This window comes from Myodes glareolus, chromosome 4 (assembly GCF_982192425.1).
Source record: "Myodes glareolus chromosome 4, mMyoGla1.1, whole genome shotgun sequence".
NCBI lineage: Eukaryota > Metazoa > Chordata > Mammalia > Rodentia > Cricetidae > Myodes > Myodes glareolus.
The window spans coordinates 32411426-32430579 of NC_142029.1; the positions used below are offsets into that span (position 1 = coordinate 32411426).

At 40.2% G+C, this 19154-nt stretch overlaps 1 protein-coding gene across 4 annotated transcripts in view; it reads right to left on the reverse strand.

Annotated features, from left to right (window-relative positions):
* Unc13c (unc-13 homolog C) overlaps positions 1 to 19154 on the reverse strand; it is a 445873-nt gene that overhangs the window by 24665 nt on the left and 402054 nt on the right. For all 4 annotated transcript variants that reach the window (XM_087905372.1, XM_087905373.1, XM_087905375.1 and 1 more), the window contains one exon: positions 16112 to 16259. In XM_087905372.1, the coding sequence (XP_087761498.1) occupies positions 16112 to 16259 (148 nt within the window). The remainder of the gene's footprint in view (positions 1 to 16111; positions 16260 to 19154) is intronic.

The following is a 19154-nucleotide window of genomic DNA, read 5'->3' on the forward strand; positions in this document are numbered from 1 at the left end:
GGTAAGGAAAGGGACACATCACAGCTGAGACTCTTTGTACATGGCATTTTTCGTGTCTGGTAGAAGCTGAAAAATGTTCCTTATCTAGATTAAATGATGAATAAATAGAAAAACCTAAACCAATAATAACAATATTGAAAAGGCAATAGAAAAAAAAAACTTCCCAAAGAAAAGCCAGGATCCGATGCCCTGCTAAATTCCACTGAACATCCAATGAAGAGCTAACACCGATCCTCTTTAAATTATTCTCCCAAGCAGAAGACAACGAAATTCTTCCAAACACATTCTGCAGATTCAGTGTTACCCCAATACCAAAACCAGAGAAAGAAATAGCAACAACAACAACAATATGATGGGTCAATATATTTGATAAACATTGATGTGAAAATCAACAAAGTCCTCACAAAAAAAATTCACCAACACATTAAAAAGACCTTAGGGATGTTGGGCCTACTTGTTGCCCTTGAAGGAGACTGACGTTTGGTACCCAGCACCCACATGGTGACTTTCAATCATCTGTATCTCTAGTTCCAGAGGATCCAGTGCTGCCTTTTGGCCTCCATGGGCAGAAGGCACACACATGATTCACATATATACATGCAGGAAAAGCACATATACATGAAATAAATGAATCTATTTTTAAAGATCTTTGGAATGCAAGCAAGTTTTAATATACTCAAATAAAAATAATGGTGCACAAGCATGATGAAGGACAAGAACCTCACTGTCATCTCAATGAATTTTTGAAAAAGTCATTGGGTAAAATTCCAACATCCTTTCATGATAAAAATACTGAACACATTAAGTAGGAATATGCCTCCATGTAATCAAAGCTATTTAGAAAATGCCAACAGCTAACAACATACTGAATGTGGAGACACTAAATATTTTTTATATATAAAAGCTAGACCCTGTTCATTTCAGCTGAACTCAGTCATGACAATGTTTGAGCAAAATTGCCAATTCATTCAGTTAAAATACTCAAGCCTAGCACTCAATAGACCACCCCTAACTGCTGCTGAAGTCACATCTAATATTAAGGACTTCAAAGTCCTTTATATATTTCATTCTTGTTATGCTTTGAGTAAATATATTGTGTAAATCATTTAGTCAATTTCAAGAGATAGAGTAATCAATAAAATAAATAGAAATTGAGATCAAGGATATGTTAATGGAAAATTGAGTCTTCCCAAATTCCCAATAATGACATAAATGGAAACTGATCAACAACGTGGGATTACTCCTGAGGAGGGTACACACAACTGAACTAGAAAAGTCTCCCTCCACGTGGATGCTGGGAAGTATGCTTCTGTGAAGCTTTCACAGTGAAAAGAAGAGTTGGAAACACAATTTCTTTACATAATCTAAGCAGCCGTGTAAACAACCTCATAATTAAGAATCAAGTTGTATATAGTATTTGTTACATACTAGGCATTGTGGAAGAACTTTATATATTAATTCATTTAATCTTCTCACCAACCACCCTTGGGGCTTCTATCATTACCCTGCTTTTTCAGGTGAGGTGATGAAGGAAGTTACAAAATAATCCTACACTAGTTCAGAATTATGTATAATAAAGAGTTATTTATTTAGGGGTAGACTCACAGATCACAGTTCTAGATCACAGTCCTCTGCACAAACGGGGAACAGGAACCAAATCTAGCACCCATAAGTGAGAGCAGGAAGCAAGAGAATGAGTGCAGGCCATGCCCAAGTGGTTTGGTATCTTATAGGCTATTGACTGAAGAAGCTCCCACAGCAGTGAGGAAACTGAGGCATCAAGTTAAGTTACTTATAGAACACAGTTAAAAATGTTGGCACCACACTTAAATAAATTAATAATAAAATAAATTTACTGAAGAAAGTTCAACTTACTTGATAAGTGATCATATTTAGCATGCATTAATATTTCCTTTGAATATGAGAAAATAATGTTTTGTACCCAATGGCTGTTCAATGTACCACAAGAAAAGGGGCAAGGCAGAATTCTATAGAAATGCAGAACTTCACGATGCCCAGCAGTAGCTCTAGGCCACTGGAGACAATAACTGAGGAGGAGAATGGCATCTTAGGATTCTCCACCAGTTCTCACGGGCAGGATAGTGTTGAAAGAGCCTACTCACTTGTTTCCCAGCCACCCAGACTCCAAAAATAATCACACAGAAATCTGTATTAATTGAAATACTGTTTGGTCAATAGCTTAAGCATATTTCTAGCTATCTCTTAAATCTTAAATCAACCTGTGCATCACCACAAGGTTGTGGCCTACCAGCAATGTTTCAGTGTCTGTCTCCTCCGACAGTGGCTACATAATGTCTGACTGACTCTGCCTACTCTCTCTTTATATATTTTCCAACCTGGCTACATTCTGTTAAGCCATTCGTCAAAAGCAGCTTCTTTATTAATCAATGGTATACAGAGGGGAATCCCACATCAGATGGAAAAGACCTCTAAATGGGTCACAGTGTTGGATAAATGTATGTAGGTTTGAGAGACACAGAAGAAAAGGAATATGAACAGTTATAAAGAAAGTAAATGGTTATAAAAAATAAAACAATGTCTTTAAAGAGATAGAGTACAGACAGTTATAAATTAAAGGAGTGCAGAAAAATAAGCCACATAAAGATGGAAAATACACAGAGTCTGGATTATGTATATTATTGTTTTTTTTTTAATTTTTTTGGCTGTGAATGAGCTAAGTACAGAAAGACATTTCATTGTATGTGCTGCTAAGCTAAACCAACATATATATTTTAATGGTATCTTGATTTCAAAGCTTGGGTCTTAGAATATGTTACTTTGGGAAAGAGGTTCTGCTTTTGTTTCCGCAGAGGATGAGAACCTGTGGACTCCTTCCAGACTAATGTGGTTTGATGGACCAAGACCACTCAGAAGTTCTCTGTGAGTGAACCACCCCCCGCCAAAGAAAATACTTTGCCCAACAGGATATTCCAGTCTCTACCTCTGACTGCCTGATTCACACGAGCACAAACCTCATCTTCCTGGAGTTAGAATGAGTCACTCATCCTGGGTGCCAAGATCAGTTTTATTCTCTTCGTGAATGGGAAAATGAACAATGATTCATCTTTTCTCACTTCAAAAGAAGGATATTCAATTATTCATGAATGCCTTGACCAACTTGACTAATTGGAGTAACTTATTATTGAATATAGCAATATTCTACACAGGAAGGTCTACTTTTTACATAACAGAAGTTAAAAGATGCTTGCTATTTCACATAATTCTGACCTGCATTCTAAAACTTACTCCATACCCCTAGGTGAGTATGCCTATCCCCCCTCAGCACGGATCTTCTCTTTGAAGTTGACAGAGACTATTACAGAAAACCACAACTGGTCAAAATATAAGTGATAACTGACCATGGTGTACCCAGACCCAGTGGATACACATACGACACAATTCCTGCATGTAAGGCTCAGGGAACATCACAGAAGATGGTGAGAACCAGAGGACCTAAAAGTCTGAGATTTTGCTTTCTAGAAATACCAGGGAAGCAACGTCCATGATATGTGGTGACCCGAAAAAGACCGGAACAACGAAAACACCAATAGATGTGCTATCATGGAAGGTAAAATCTCAAGGGGCCCCACCCATACACAACGATCTAAGAAAACCAATGATTGCTGAGAGGGAGAATCATTATTCTGAGGTGGAGCACCTAAATGGTTATCCAACTCCAAGTGGTTAGCCCTAAAATAATAAACATGCCAAACAACACTAAATGGTCTTAGCAGGTTGTATTTATGTATATATACATTCTTACTTAATAACAAGGAAAAGAGACCATGGATTTGAGGAGTAGGGATGGTCAGGAGGTATGTTAGAGGGAGGAAAAGGAAGGGGGAATTATGGAATTATATTTAAAATACACACTACAAAAAGAAGGGATAGGTAAGTATCAGAGGGTGGATATGAGGAGCCATATGGAGGTGACTTTATTGTATTATTGTAACTCTTCCTCCCTCCCAGTTGCTTAAATGGCTCTGGTGAACCTACCTGAAATGTGTAAATGAATAAATGGTGAGGAGAGAGAAAGGGTATGTGGTGTATGGGGGTGTACAGAGGCATTAGGGCCAGTCTCCAAAGCCTTAATTGTGAAATTATTTCAGTGTAGAAGGTATAAAATGATATAATCTTTAAAATATTCCATAATCTATACTTTGTCCTCCATGTCTTTTACACTAGTTGTTTTGAGCAAACCATTTTATAATAATTGGTCAGTAGTAGTTTTTGAGACCAGGGGAAGAAAGCAATGTTTTTTTCCCCTATAGATTCTGAGCCAATAGGAAAGCTCAGGTCACATGATGTTTCAGTGGCTTCTGAACCACTCCAGTAGGAGAAAATTTCCTCTATTTCACTAAAGTGGTGCTTACATAAAATCATCAGGATATCATAGTCTCAAGCCAGTTGCCTTTAGTGTCACATGACTTTTATCTCAGCACTTGGGAGACAGGCAGGAGGGTCTCAAGTTCATGGCTAGCATGGGCTTCAAAGAGACATTAAAATACCCATGTTTATGCAATGGAGTACTACACAGCAGAAAAAATAATGACATCTTGAATTTTGCAGGCAAATGGATGGAGCTAGAAAACATCATTTTGAATAAGGTAACCCAAGATAACCTCATGAATGAAAGTTGAATTAGTGAATGAGTTCCATCACTGAGTAGTTAGGGAATTCTATTCTGACTTTCCTCTGCTAAGTCCCCAGAAACTTTCAGTTGAATTGGGCTGAGTCCCTGACTCATCTCCATGTTTTATTGATTATCACTTGTGACTGATACAGGATTCACGATGACTCCCCCTTATTGGATACAAGCCCAGGACAACAGGGGCTTAGCAAGCCTCATTATCCCTGTTAGAAAACACCATCTTAAGCTGAGAAGCTTATGATAAGTTTGGAAACACTAAAATAAAATGAACATATAAATTAACAGGAAAAAAACAAAAATGGGGCTTAATAAATCTAGACTGCAATTACAGTCTTAAAACGCTCCATTATAAATGTAAGATTTAATACATAAATCCCTTGGACTTATGAACTCCAAAGCGGGGAAAACGACACTCGAGAAAGGAATCAAGTCTGTGCAACAGGGAAGGACTAGATGACCAAGGCAAACTAGAGCAAGACGAACCAGGACAGAAATCACAAGCTGGCCAAAGGCTTTTCTTAGTAGTGATCTCAAGTGTGAACTGGCCAATTAAAAGACAGAGTGACTAAATGGACAAAAAGCTAAGACCTTGCCCATGCTTAGTCCAAGAGACTCACCAAGGACATGCATGAAGTCAAGTAAAGGACAGCAGCATTCTACACACATAGAAGTCAAAAGCCAACAGGAGCACCCATGTTTATGCCATACACAATGGATCGAAAACAAGAGACCAAGAAGGGCACTGTAAAACTATCAAAGGGTTAGTCCTGAAGGAACATGTATCAATTATGAAGAAATATACATGCAGCCAACATTAAAACACATACATACACAAAGAAAAAAAATGAATAGATCTAGAGGTGGAGATGGTAAAAGGGATGAGCCCTTGACTCTCAGCAGTAGAAAGATGTATCGGAAGAAAACAAACAAGGACCTTTAAATGCACCCTAGACCAAGTGGATAAAGTAAAATTTAGAACATGGGCTGTGGTAACAGCTCAGCGGATTCAGGGATTGCCACAAGCACAAGGACCTGAGTTTGAGTCCAGTGTAAATCCAGTGCTCCAACAGCGAGCTGGAGGAATGAGACAGAATAATCTTTGGTGACTCTTGGACTGGCAGTCTGACAAATACAGCAGTAAATACGATGTCAAGCAAGGACCAACATCCACCTGAGCTAGCATGAGGGAAGGATGGGGGGAGGGACTCTCTCAGCATTGTCCTGAGTTTCAGTGGGCTTAGGGAGCCGTGGCCAAGTACCATAAGCTGGAAGCTGAAACACAGGTCTGTTTCTCACAGCTCTAGAGATTGGGCACTCTTTGGTCAGAGACAGCTGGTTCTATTCTGCTGAGGGTTGTCCTCCTGTCTTTCACAGTCTCCTCTCCACTGTGTCTACTTCTAAGTGACTGTGTCCATTGGACAGATGGAAGATGGAAAGCTGGTGGATCTCTATGAGTTCAAGGTCAGCCTGGTCTACACAGTGAGTTCCAGACATAGAGAGACAGTCAGAGCTACATAGTAAGACCCTGTCTTGAAGGAAGAAAGGAAAGAAGGAAGGAAGGAAGGAAGGAAGGAAGGAAAGAAAGGAGGGAGGGATGGAAGAAGTGAAGGAAGGAAATAATAAAGGAAGGAAAGAAGGAAGAAAGAAAAGGAATCTATAGTAACAGCACATTTGTTGTTTAAAATTTGGATTGTTCATGGTAATAGTACTTGACTTTGTACTTCATATGGCCAGTATTGCTTATCCATTGGATAGGCACACTGGTTGTTTCTGTTTTCTAGTTACTGTGATGAGTGCAGTAATGAGCTTAGGAGGGCTGACATCTCCTAGGCATGCTGACCTCATCCCCTTTGAATGGATACATACTTCGTAGTTGGATTGCTGAATCATATGGCAGTTCTATTTGTAGTTTTTCCAAGCAACTTTCTAAGCGGCTGCTCTACTTCACATCACCACTAACGATATGCAAGTATTCTTGTTTCTCCTGACCAGCACTTGCTAACTGGGGCTGGAAGCAGGTCACTTCCACTGTGATTTGCATTTCCCTGGTGATGAGTGTTAGAGAATGTGGATCCCTGTATCCACTGGCTATTGGGGATATTTTCCTTTAAGAAACATCTAGATACATTGTTCCCTTTTAATGAGGTTATGCAAGGTTTTGCTACTGAGGCTATACAGTTCTCTATATGTTCTAGACATCAACCCCATGTCAGATACATGCTTTGCAAGTATATTCTCCCGACTCCTAGGCCAGTGGGTTCTCATTGATTTATCTCTAGACTGTAAGTCAAGAAGTCAGCAATTTCAACGCCAGTAAAACTGAGTATAACTGAAGAATGAGATCTGCTTGTACCTGGGGGGTGGGGAGTCAAAAAAAATCAAAGAAGCACAGATTTAATGTAGGTGGAGAGTGTTATAAAATGTTAATCTTTCAGGTATTTGTGACAAAACACAATTAAGAAGTCATGGAATGCCACTTTGACGAGGCGGGAGGATGGCTGAGGTGGTAAGCCAGTGCATCAGGAAGGCTAATGTCCTTACATGTCAACAGCACACTGCTCAGTTCACACTATTGGAATTCTCAGACATTAAAATACTTCACTGAAACTTCCCAGATGTTTCAATCTGATTTCAGATTTCCATGGCAGGTGAAATGCTGGGCAAGGGGAGCCGTCTGTGAGAAAATAGGACCTGGGATTATGGTGTGGGAGGTCCTTTTGTTTGTGTGTTGCTTTTATTGGTTAATGAATAAAGAACTGCTTTGAACGTCTAGCAGGGAGGAACAGAACTAGGCGGGAAAAGTTAGGCTGAATGCTGGGAGAAAGAAGGGCAGAGTCAGAGAGAAGCCATGGAGCTGCTGGAGACACATGCTGGAAACTTTATCTGGTAAGCCACAGCCACGTGGTGATACATAGATTAATAGAAATGTGTTAAATTAATATAAAAGTTAGCCAATAAGAAGCTAGAGCTACTGGGCCAAGTAGTGATATAATTAATACAGTTTCTGTATGATTATTTTGGGTTTAAGCTGGCTGGACAGCCAGGAACCAACAAGCGGCCCTCCTCCATTAGGATTATGATGTTCTGGTCAGAGCAAAAACATTCCTGTAGGAAGCTCTTAGATAACTTAGGTGATGGAGGAGGGTTATCTGTCTATTGTGTTATTTTCATTGGTCAATAAAGAGACTGCCTTGGCCCCTTGATAGGACAGAAAATTAAGTAGGCGGAGTAAACAGAACAAAATGCTGGGAAGAGGGCTATGAGCCAGATGCCATGGAGCCAGCCACCAGGTCAGACATGCTGAATCTTTTCCGGTAAGCTACCACCTCGTGGTGCTACAGATTATTAGAAATGGGTTAATATCAAGATGTGAGAGTTAGCCAGTAACGAACTCTCTAGAGGTAATGGGCCAGGCAGTGTTTAAAAGAATACAATTTGTGTGTTGTTATTTCTGGGACTAAGCTAGCCGTGCAGGAGCTGCTGGGCAGGATGAAAAGCAGGACTGCCCGCAGCTCCTCACTACATATGGCGCCCAACGTGGGGCTCGAACCCACGACCCTGAGATTAAGAGTCTCATGCTCTACCGACTGAGCTAGCCGGGCAATCTCTGACTCTTGCAGGCAGGCAGTCCGACTGATTTATGGTCTGTGAGCAGAATGCTGCAGCTTGCTTGCTGGCAAGGACCTTGAAACGCCATAGAGTTGTGGCAGTGAACACAGCTCTGGCTGGTACCTCAGCCTTGAGGCTGAAAAGCTAAGGAATGAGCTGGATCTAGCCGTCAAAGCCACAGCTCTCCATATTGCTTAGTAAATTAAAGACTCATATGGTCAGAAAAAGAAAAATATACAGTAAAGAGAGATTCAAAGAGGAAGAAAACCTCTAAATGGTTTACAGTGTGTATATGCAGGCTAAAAGTTAAAGTTCTTAAAGTTAAAAGGAAAGAAAGAGAGTAGTTGGGTGTGGTGGTACACACCTTTAATCCCAATGCCTGGGAGGCAGAGGCATATTGACCTCTGTGACTTCAAGGGGTAGAGGTAGATTGACCTCTGTGACCTCAAGGTGTGGTAGTACACGCCTTTAATCCCAATGCCTGGGAGGCAGAGACAGATCTCTGTGAGTTCAAGGTGTGGTAGCATACACCTTTAATCCCAGCACTGGGGAGGCAGAGACAGGAGGATCTCTGTGAGTTCAAAGACAGCCTGGTCTACAGTGTTATTCCAGGACAAAGATATACAAAGATCCTGTCTCAAAAAGTAAAAGTAAAAATAAAAGAAATAGAGGTTAAAATAAAGCCACATAAAGATGGAAAATGCACAGAGAATCTTCATACTGTATGCTATTATGCTCTCTTTAAATTGTTTGATTGCTGAGGAAGGAGCAACAACTGCTAAAAGACTTTTGTTTATAAATGCTGCTGAACTAACCCAAGATAGGAATTTTGAAAATACCTTGGCTTCAAAACTGAAGTCAAAAGGTATGTTACTTTGGAGAAGAGATTTTGCTTTTGTTTCCACAGAAAACGAGAGACTCTGGATTTATTCAGAGTTAAGAATAATCACCTTTGACCAAGGGAGGCCACCTGAAAAATCTCCGATAGGAACAGATGGCCCAGATGACAGAGGTCTACATCCAGAACTGATCCAAGACTGCTGCCTGAGATGATCGAGACTCACAGGATACTCCAGTCATGACTTGATTATAACTCTAAATTTTCTTTAGGTTCCCTTAAGACTATCAGCGCCCCCAACCAGCGGGAAGTAGCCTGAAATACTACGCCCACATTCCCAACAAATGGACTATGGGTACTTTCCTTTGTTTAAAAAAAAAAAAAAGAGGGAAATGATGCGGGAGAATTGTCTGTATTCTGTCAATCATATTTTAATAAAACGCTGATTGGCCAGGCAGGCAGTATAGGCGGGTCAACCAGACAGGAAGTAGAGGCGGGGCAATGAGAATAGGATAAGGCTAGGGAGGAAGAAACTCCCTCGGCCACTGCTGCGCAGACCACTGAAGAGGCAGCACGTAACTTGCCCAGCTGAGAAAGGTACGAAGCCATGTGCTAAAGTAGATAAGGATAATGGGGTAATATGTGTCATAAGAGCTAATAAGTAGCCTGACCTAATGAGCCAATCAGTTTATAATCTTATGGAGTCTTGTGTGTGATTTTCCTTGGGACTTGCTGGCTTGTTAGGGTACTGGGCGGGACAGAAACCCCAACAAGCCGGCCCCTCATACTACACTTAGGCATCAAAACCCAACGGTTTTTCTTCCTCTAATGAGTCACCCTGAAGCCTGAACTACTTCATCAAAGGTATTACTCTTTGATGACTCAAATGAAAGAGAGTTGTCACCAATTAAGAAAAATCTAGCAAAATCATAAAAATCCATCTTCATGTTAATGGAAAAGAGACAGAAACTCAAATTAGAGAGTCATCTTAGCATGACTTAGAAGGTAACTGTTGTTGATCACAGCCTGAATGGGGCCAGGGAAAGATGCCCTGTTCTAGAAAGTTTGACTATGGAGTCTAGAGGTCAGAGTTTAGAGGAGAGGGTACCACTGGGAGGCCTGAAGTCTAAGGGTGCAGGCAGCTCTGGGGCTACACCTGGATGGGTCTGAAGACTCTAGGTCTGGCTTGATTTTCCTTTTCATGAGCTTATGAAAGGTGGCTCACAGCCTGAATCACACAGGCAAACACACAGGCACATACATAGTGTAGCACACAGAGCTCAGCCTAATGGAGAGAGGGAAGGCAACCAAGAGGGGCAAAGGAAACCACCCTGCACAGAGGTGGACTGAGCTCTTAAAAATGTTTGAAATAAGAGGGCAAGTTCATCTCCTCCTAGGGCCCAAATTAAACTAGTAGCAAACCATTTTTTTCTATTTGTTTTTGAGGTTTATTTGACAGATTGAATAAAACTTGGTTTAAGAGTTTGATAAAGATCTGTAATCTAATTTTATCTAACTCTGTCTATCCCTCCAGTGACACTACCTATCTCCTCCCTTGAATGATATGTAATAAATAGTATCAGTCATAAATTTCTAAGCTTTCCCCCCTCCAAACACCTCTTCCTCTGTCCCTGTTTCTGTCTGTCTCTGTCACTATGCCACTATGTCTCTCCTAGCATGCCACAGTTTTATAACACAAGACCATGAATAACAAACAGCCTTCAATGAAGATTTTGATCAGATAAACTCAAACAGGAGGGCTGCTATATAGCTTATAATTGCATAAATTTAAATATTAGGACCACATTATGCCACACAATTTAAAATATTTATACTTAAGTATAAATATTTATACTTATTTCTCCTAAGATTTTGTGATTTGTAGCTGGCCAGGTATGGTTGTTGGCCAAGATGGACAAGTATTGAGATTTTGAAGAATGAATGAACGGAATCCTTGTGAGAAGGATCCTTCTCAGCTAGCAACTATGATATGACTCCTGGATGGAACTACAAAAGGAATCCTTGTGCTGGTGGAGGCAGAGGGTGAAGAGGGTAGGATAGGAAGGGAGAAGAACCGGCAACATCCCCCATAAGAACAAATGTGTAGATGCCAGAAGGAGGAAATCAGGTACATACAAAAAGGTTTCCTAACAGCAGGGAGCTTTTCCTTACATTCACCTTGGGTTCCTATGGTGTGGTTAATTCCAGTATTTAAAAGTGTTGAGGCCAGCCTGGTTTACAGAGTGAGTTCCAGGACAGCCAGAAATAACACAGAGAAACCTTGTCTTGGACAAAAATAAAGTGTAGTGGTTACTGAGCATGCCCAGTAACTAGATTGAACGAGAGTGGAATGATTAGCTTTTGTCAGCTTGACACAAACCTAGATGTATGGGGAAGAGGGAATCTTGACTCAGAAAATGCTTCCATAAGATTGGTCTATAGTGAAGTTGATGGTTAATGTGGGAGGGCCTTGTTCACTGCAGGTGGTACCGCCCATGGGTGGGTGGGCTTAGGCCATAAGAGAAAGCAGGCTTAGTAAGCCATGAGAAGCCACAACAGTGAGCAATATTCCTCCATGGTCTTTGCCTCCAGGTTCCTGCCTTGAGTTCTTGTTCTGGCTTCCTCCAGTGATGGGAAGCATTAGTCAAATAAACCCTTTCTCCCTCAAGTTGCTTTTGCTCATGGTGTTTATCATAGCGGTAGAAACTCTAATACAGAGAGGACTCTGGAAAACAAAGGGCAAAGTTAGCAAGTTTGGAGTCACTGGAAGGAAAACAAAATTATCAACTTAAACTTTGTTTGCTGAGCAAGAAGGAGATCTTAACGATACTAAAATGCACAGTAGTGCTGATGGGATGTCGCAGAAGGTAAAGGCACTTGTTATCAAGGCTGACAGCCTGAGTTCGATTCCCCAGGACCCACATAATAGAAGGAGAGAACCAAGTCTCACAAGCTGACTATAAGTTGGGGACATTTGTATCCTCCCCACCTTAGTGTAATAAAATGTTTAAAATACAGACTAGGGCAGAAGATAAAGTAGCGCTACTTGTGCCCTAACAGCATGAGCGGTGGCAGCGAGGGACATCTCCTCTGCTATAGAACTCCACAGCTCAGAACTTGATCACATTTCTGAACCCATGTGTGATCATGCATCTTCATCTGAAAGGTGTGAGGCGTTATTCTGCAGAATTTGAGGAGGAACATCACAGATGCTTGCTGGGTGATAACAGATGTGTGCCCCTCACAGATGTGTTCCTACTCTTGGAAAGCAGGTCTCCTGCTGAGAGCTGGTCCTAGCATACTTCTATGGAAGCTATCTGTGCTTAGCTCTTCATCCGACTAAAGACGCCCCTTGGGCTCTGTGAAGAGAATGTCATCGTACTGTGACATTCGAGAAGACAAGCTTCAGATATTCTCCTCACTTCTCTGCCTGTACCTCTAGAGAAAGGTTGAGCCACTTAAGAGGTCTCTGGGGACAGGACATGATAGATCTATTGGAAAGAGTCAGATCTCTGGTTATTTCTGAGGGCTTATCTGCAGAAAATGAGAAACCATTTTTAAAAAACACCCTAAAGGTAGAAACGGCTGTGTACGCTCAAGGTACTTCCCCGCACACTGAAGACAACCCCAGTGTTCTCCCAGAGCTGACCGTCAGAGGAAGGCTCACTGTGGCCCTTGGGACTCAAAACTCATTTCTGTGTTTAAATGGCTAGTTATTTTTGTTTTGTGAATAAAGTACTTTTAAGGTTAACTTCTTCTGTTATCTCTGATAAGAAACAAAACAAAACAGAATCAAAAAATCTGTTTCACAATGAACCACATCTGATGATGGCTTCTTTACTGCTCTGGGCACATCTCTTACATCCTGATGAAAATAACTAAAGGTAATATGATTCCTCTAGGTGATTTGACTCCAGAAGACTGTATTTGGGAGGCTTTTCCTGCTAATAATAAGAATGTGCTGAGGTAACTGATTTCTCTCTTAAACTTTCCATATTGGATGTCATATATTGTCACAAATAACGCAATTTACACTAGATTATAAACATGATGTAACTATAATTGCAACCATAGTGTGATATAATGATTATATTGATGTCAATTCATAGAACCCAAGATGTGAGTTTAAAGCTACCTACTTTCTATTTCAAATGAAAAGACACTAGACTCTACTTCTGCTGAATATAAATTGGTAAAATGTTGAAAATTATCTATGTTTTCAGACATTTTAATAAGCAGAAACTCAAAAGATTTTACTCAAAAGAGACAAAAAGGTCCTTTGAATAAAAGCACTTCCACTCATAGATTTTAATTCACACAGTCATTAACTGGAAGAGATTATTTTCCTTTATGAGACAATTGTAACTTAGACATAAAATATTCCCTTTCTGTGAAAAGCTTTTGTGATGCACGTTCTTCGTGCCATAATAAAATCTCAGATAAGGAAACAGAATACAGCTCAGGGTGGCTGAGCAATGAATCATCCCGTGTCTCCTTCCAGACCAAGTTACCCATTGAATAAACTCCACTTAATATGTTCAAGGCTTATTCATTTTTTACTGTCTGTGGTGCCATGAAATATTCAAAGAGTTCCTGATTTAATGAAATAGCTGTTAGGAAAAGCACTTTCTTCCCGACGAATACTGTAATCAAGATGCAAGAAATGCATTTTGGACCAACTTCTAAAACTGTAAGCCATGCATCCCCAAGGAGGAGCGACAATGACAGAAAGGGCTTTTTTCTTTTTCTTTTCTTTTCTTTTCTTTTTTTCTTTTCTTCTCTTCTTCCTCTCTCTCTCTTTCTCTCTCTCTCTCTCTCTCTCTCTCTCTCTCTTTCTCTCTCTCTCTTTCTTTCCAAATCAAACTACCCAACTCAAACCACCAAGTCAACTCCTAGATGAAGAAAATATCAAAACTAATACAAAGATCAAAATGATTTCTATGAATTTCACTCCAAACACGATGCAGAATTTATGCATTTTAATTCTGCAGAGAAAGACGAGGCAATTGCATTACACCTAAAGGGCCAAATTAAAAGAATTACTGTCAACCTGGTCATAGTGTGGAAATTTTAAGGCTTCAAGTGCAAATGTTTGCTTGCTTTCACATTCTGTGTTTCAAACACCTCCTTTTGTTTCTTCATAACCCAAGTGACTTACTTTCTCCTTTTCCCACTAACCAGGGTTCCCAGCTTCTGTGCTGTGGCCCCACAAGTTCATGTGTTTTAATACTGCATCCCCAGCAAAGGGAGGGCTCAAGGTGGATTCTAATTGGAAAAGGCGAGTCACTGGAGGCATCTCTGAGATCTGATAGCTCCACTTTCTGCCTGCTCTGTGTTGCCTGACCAGGAATGGAACATGACTAACTGCCTCATGATCCTGCTGCAATGCCGTCCCCACCATTGTGGATTGTGCACTTTCAAATCGTGAACAACCCCTCTTCCCCACTTAAGTTACTTCTTGTCAGGTATTTGGTCACAACAAGAAAATACCTAGTACAGAGATGTACTTGCTTTAGATTTCACTTTGTGTGTTCTGTGTATAGTAAGATGGCCACAGCATCCTCGATCTCTGACAAGTAGAATCTGAAAGCACAGTCCCTGTTCTCTGATGGACAACCAAAGCTTTCCAGACACTGCCTACATTCTGGGACAATCTTCTTGGCATGCAGAACCACTGTGCTAGATCAACCGATACATGACACCACAGTCCCTGCAGCACTCACCTTATGGATGGGTTGGAGGTGTTGGAGGCGATGCTCAGAAACACTTGTCACATGAATACAGAGTAAGGTGGTGCCTAGGCATCGCAGTGCGCTGCTGGGGCATTAAGTACTGATCAACTGAGCTCAGTGTTATGTAAGACCTTAGGAATTCTTCTATATTTGTTATGGATTTAGGATTTATTTTCTAGCATGTGGTTGAGATAGAAAGAGAAGAAAATGTTGTTCCGATATGATAGATTTTATTTGAACTCTGGCTCATAAATTTCTAATGAGACAGAAAAAGAATCGAATCAGTATTTCTCTTTTTGGACTTTTTCCTTGTTTACTACTGATGCTGCTTAAAATGTGTTCCATATAAACCAGAGAAGGAAAAGAGGATAAAAATAGGAGCGAACGAGGTAAGAAAAATAAGGACAAAGGGAAAAGTGAGCAAGAGAAATCAATTTATGAAAAAGCTAATTCAAATAATCTTTTTTTAAAGGAAGACTGTCTTCCAACTTGAACATAGCCCAAAGAAATTATTAAATCAAAAGTAATTGACTTTTTCCTTCAATATAGTATTATAGTTTATCTAACAGAGACAGGGAATATAGGAGAGAAAATGATGAGAAATAAGTCTTACAAAAGGAAAAGAAAAAGTTGAATTTCATTAATTGCTTCCCTGTTGAATCAAGGTGTCAGAAGATAAAAGACAACCAGTGAGATAGATCTCTGTGGAGTCACGTGATTGCCACAATTTTCGTCAAGGTGGAATGTGTGTAGGAGTTGAGAGTACAGAATCTAGATATGGACTCGACAAATGGGATCTGGCTTTCCCTTTCTAAGGAAATAACCTTGAGCTTGAGTTCCTTCATAAGCAGAACCTGAGACAAACATTCAAGAATGTGAAGGAATCTACTTGGAGTCGCGCGCTACCGCTGCACATGGTCCTGAGGGAGTCTACCTGGGAAGGTATCCCTTGAAACATTTGGTAAGGAGGGAGGAGGTGAGAGGAGGAGAGAGAAAGAAAGCTAGAATGGAAAATGCTGTCAGGCAACTTGTTTTCATGGAACTCTGGGGTGAGTTTAGAGATCAAACATCGCAGCTGAGAAAATATCTCATTTCGTCTAAGCCATCAACTTTCTGTTCTTTTTATTTATAAAGAATGCTGAAAACTAGGGTATTCTCTGCTCATATGAACCCTCTATTTTTAACCATGCTTCATGTCCTGCATGCTATTTCAGGTGAGGCTGACGGGTGCACTTTGCTCTCAGGTCAAGAGCTACTTACTCTGTGAGCTTTGCGTCTCTATGAACTTCTTGATCAAAGCATCCGTAGTTTGTGTGTAGAGGCTGAGAGCATATCTCAGGGAATGAAGGTCTGGGCTTTTCTCCAGAAAATTCTTCTTCAGGCCATTTCCTCCAGCATGAAAATATTGCTAAAAAGGAGAAAAGAAATACTATTAGAGCAAAAGATTTAGGAGGAAACATGTTGGAATTTATTACTCTAATAGTGGAGCTTAAAACAATTCCATTAGATAAGTTGTCAGGTAAGTACACAGAAAGAGTGTACCATTTGTTCAATGCTAACTCATCATCAGCTAACTTGGGCTTAGACAGATCTGGAGAGGCCTAAGCTGTTTTCTTTTCATTTAAAATGTCAGTTATATAAATGGAATCTTGAAGGCACGGTGGTAAAAATCCTTCCAGAACGACAGACTTCAGTGAGCATGATCAAGTTGATTATTCATTTCTGTTTCCAAAGAACAACGAAAGTTATCAACACTTTATAAAGAAGGTAGACCCTGTTACATATTTCACAGACACTTCTTTCAAATTGCAGACCAGGCATCCACTAACCCACCCTGTTCATTCTCTAATTATGTCACTGTGCTTACATAGGCCAATCTAAGGTCGCACAATGCTCTCTGGAAACCTAAAACATCAAGTTTATTCTTATATGCTGTCACCCAGAAAATTCAAAACATCTCAGTTTTACACATAATAAAGTAGATATATACTCATTGACCATCAGTGTTGACCCTGAGGGATGTTAGCATTCTTCCTGTTGTGCTGTGGTATGCACGGCATCTTTCTGAAAGGTGGAATGTCTAGAAGTAGGTGATGGAACTATAGACACTTTCTATTGATACAAGATATTTATAATACCTACCAGGCCATGTTCCCTTTCTGTTGTCTTTGATCTATTTTTAAAAACATGGTTGTACAAAATGACTAATACTATGAATACTTTTGTGTATGGAAAATGCAAATTAATTACTTCTATCTGCATGCAGGTGATCACTGTTCTGTACCCAACCCTTTTCTACCTCCACTTGTACAACTGATTTTTTAGTTCTTGAAATTTTACCGCGAATTAACTGCAACATTTTACTGGTTTGTACACTGGATAATGAGTTAAATGACATTATGGACATTTTTTTTATAACTGTACCATTATGCTAGCTTCTAGAAATTACTCTGTTAAGCAGTCACATAGGTGACTGCCTTTATGAGATCAGTCAAAGTTTCTAGTATGTTGCTTGTGAAGCAAGGGCCAAGGACAGTGGGTCTGGACATCCTCAGTGGTACTATCTGTATTCTTGCTTATTTTCCCCCTCTTTATGGAAAAATTCACTAAATCTATACCATAAACTGGACTTAATGTTACATTCCAAGAATATGACACAACACAGGTTCTGTGTTTTCTCTGAAACAGATTACAATTTAATGAGAAAATTTAACCAGAGCACAAAACAGGTCATCAACAATAAATTATGGTTGTAAAAATTGTTTGAGTAGGCTTGAAGGTTCATTAAGAGAAATACTTTTCCTTCTGGTCCAAAGAATGGACACTACTTCTGGGTGAAGACAATAAATATCATGTCTCCTCCCTGAAGAGTCAATCAAGTTGGGCTGGTTTAGCACATGGCCCAGAGACCATCCCATAAGAAGGCTAATTTTTTTTGTAAGTCATGCTGAAGAGGTGGGAGGAATAATTTTCTCTTTAGCGAGAGAAGTGTTTTTCTTTCCCAGAGTCCCTGCTCTCTGTAAAGTTGATAGAGAGTTGTCATTAGGTTTAGTTGGATGTGTCAGTCTTTCTGAGTCTTACTTCAGAAATTCTTAACTTTCCCTTTTTCTTATCATCTTTATCTCTCGTTTGGATGCTGGCCAGAGCCAAAGAGAAATCTGGCACTCTGAACTTTTCTTACTCTTTCTCTAAAGTTCCACTCCCCGCTATGTTGCTAGCTGTCTGCCATGTGGATGACCTTTATGCCACATTAACTCAAATGCCAAAGCTTTGTCCTCTTTTTTTTTTCTTTACCCGCATCTCTCCAAAGAACTGATGAAGTTTTCAGCTTGCCTGCCATGGTGGTTTTCTTTTAAACTCTAATAAAATTGTCTTGGAACTTCACAAAACAAGTTATTTGACAATATACCCAACAGAGGAGAGCAAATGGCTGACAATGGAGAGTAGCAGTAAAAATTTCTGAGGGAATTCTGAAGGAGTGATAAATCTCTTCCTTAGGATCGCCAGTTTTTATGTTCCAGACAAAGTCTCGCATAGTTCAGGATGTGCTTAAACTCATCTGTAGCTGAGAATGACCTTGAACTTCTCATCCTCCTGCCTCCACCTCTAGGGTGCTTTGGTTTCAAGTGTGGTACACCCCACTCAGTTTATGCTTTGCTGTAGGTGGATCCCAGGAATCCATGTGAGCTAGGCAAGCACTCTCCCAACTGAGCGACACTCCCAACTCAGTACTATTTTTAACTTCAGCAGCCACTAGATAGTCAATGGCAGTGAGCTAGACAGTGAATAGTCATACTACATCACCACCAGGAACCCTGGGAGCCTCACATTGTCTAACAAGAACTGCGAGACCTAATGGTTCTCACACTGTGCTCCTCCCCTACAGCATTACAAATACTAGCTGCATTTTTCTTCTATTCTCAGTTCTAAATTGTACCATCGAGAATAAACACATTGACTTGAGGCAGAGGAAGTCCCAGAAAGGCAAAGAGAGATCACAGACTCAGGGATGCAGAAAGCTTATTGTCATAGTTAAGGTTTTGGGGCTTGGTAAGGACATCTATTTGACCTTCTTTTAAAAGTCCTGGATTCCATAAACCATCTATACCATAGACCTATATTAGCAGATCTGAGGGTGAAATGTCCCAAGGACAGGATTTTGCAAACCTGGGAAAGAGCAACACAGCCAGACTTGACATGATTGAGAGATTTTTAAAGGCTAAAAGTCCATGGAAGAAGGGAACAAGAACTAATGTATTAAGACATAAGTTATGTGTTCATCCTTGACCCCTTTATAATAGCT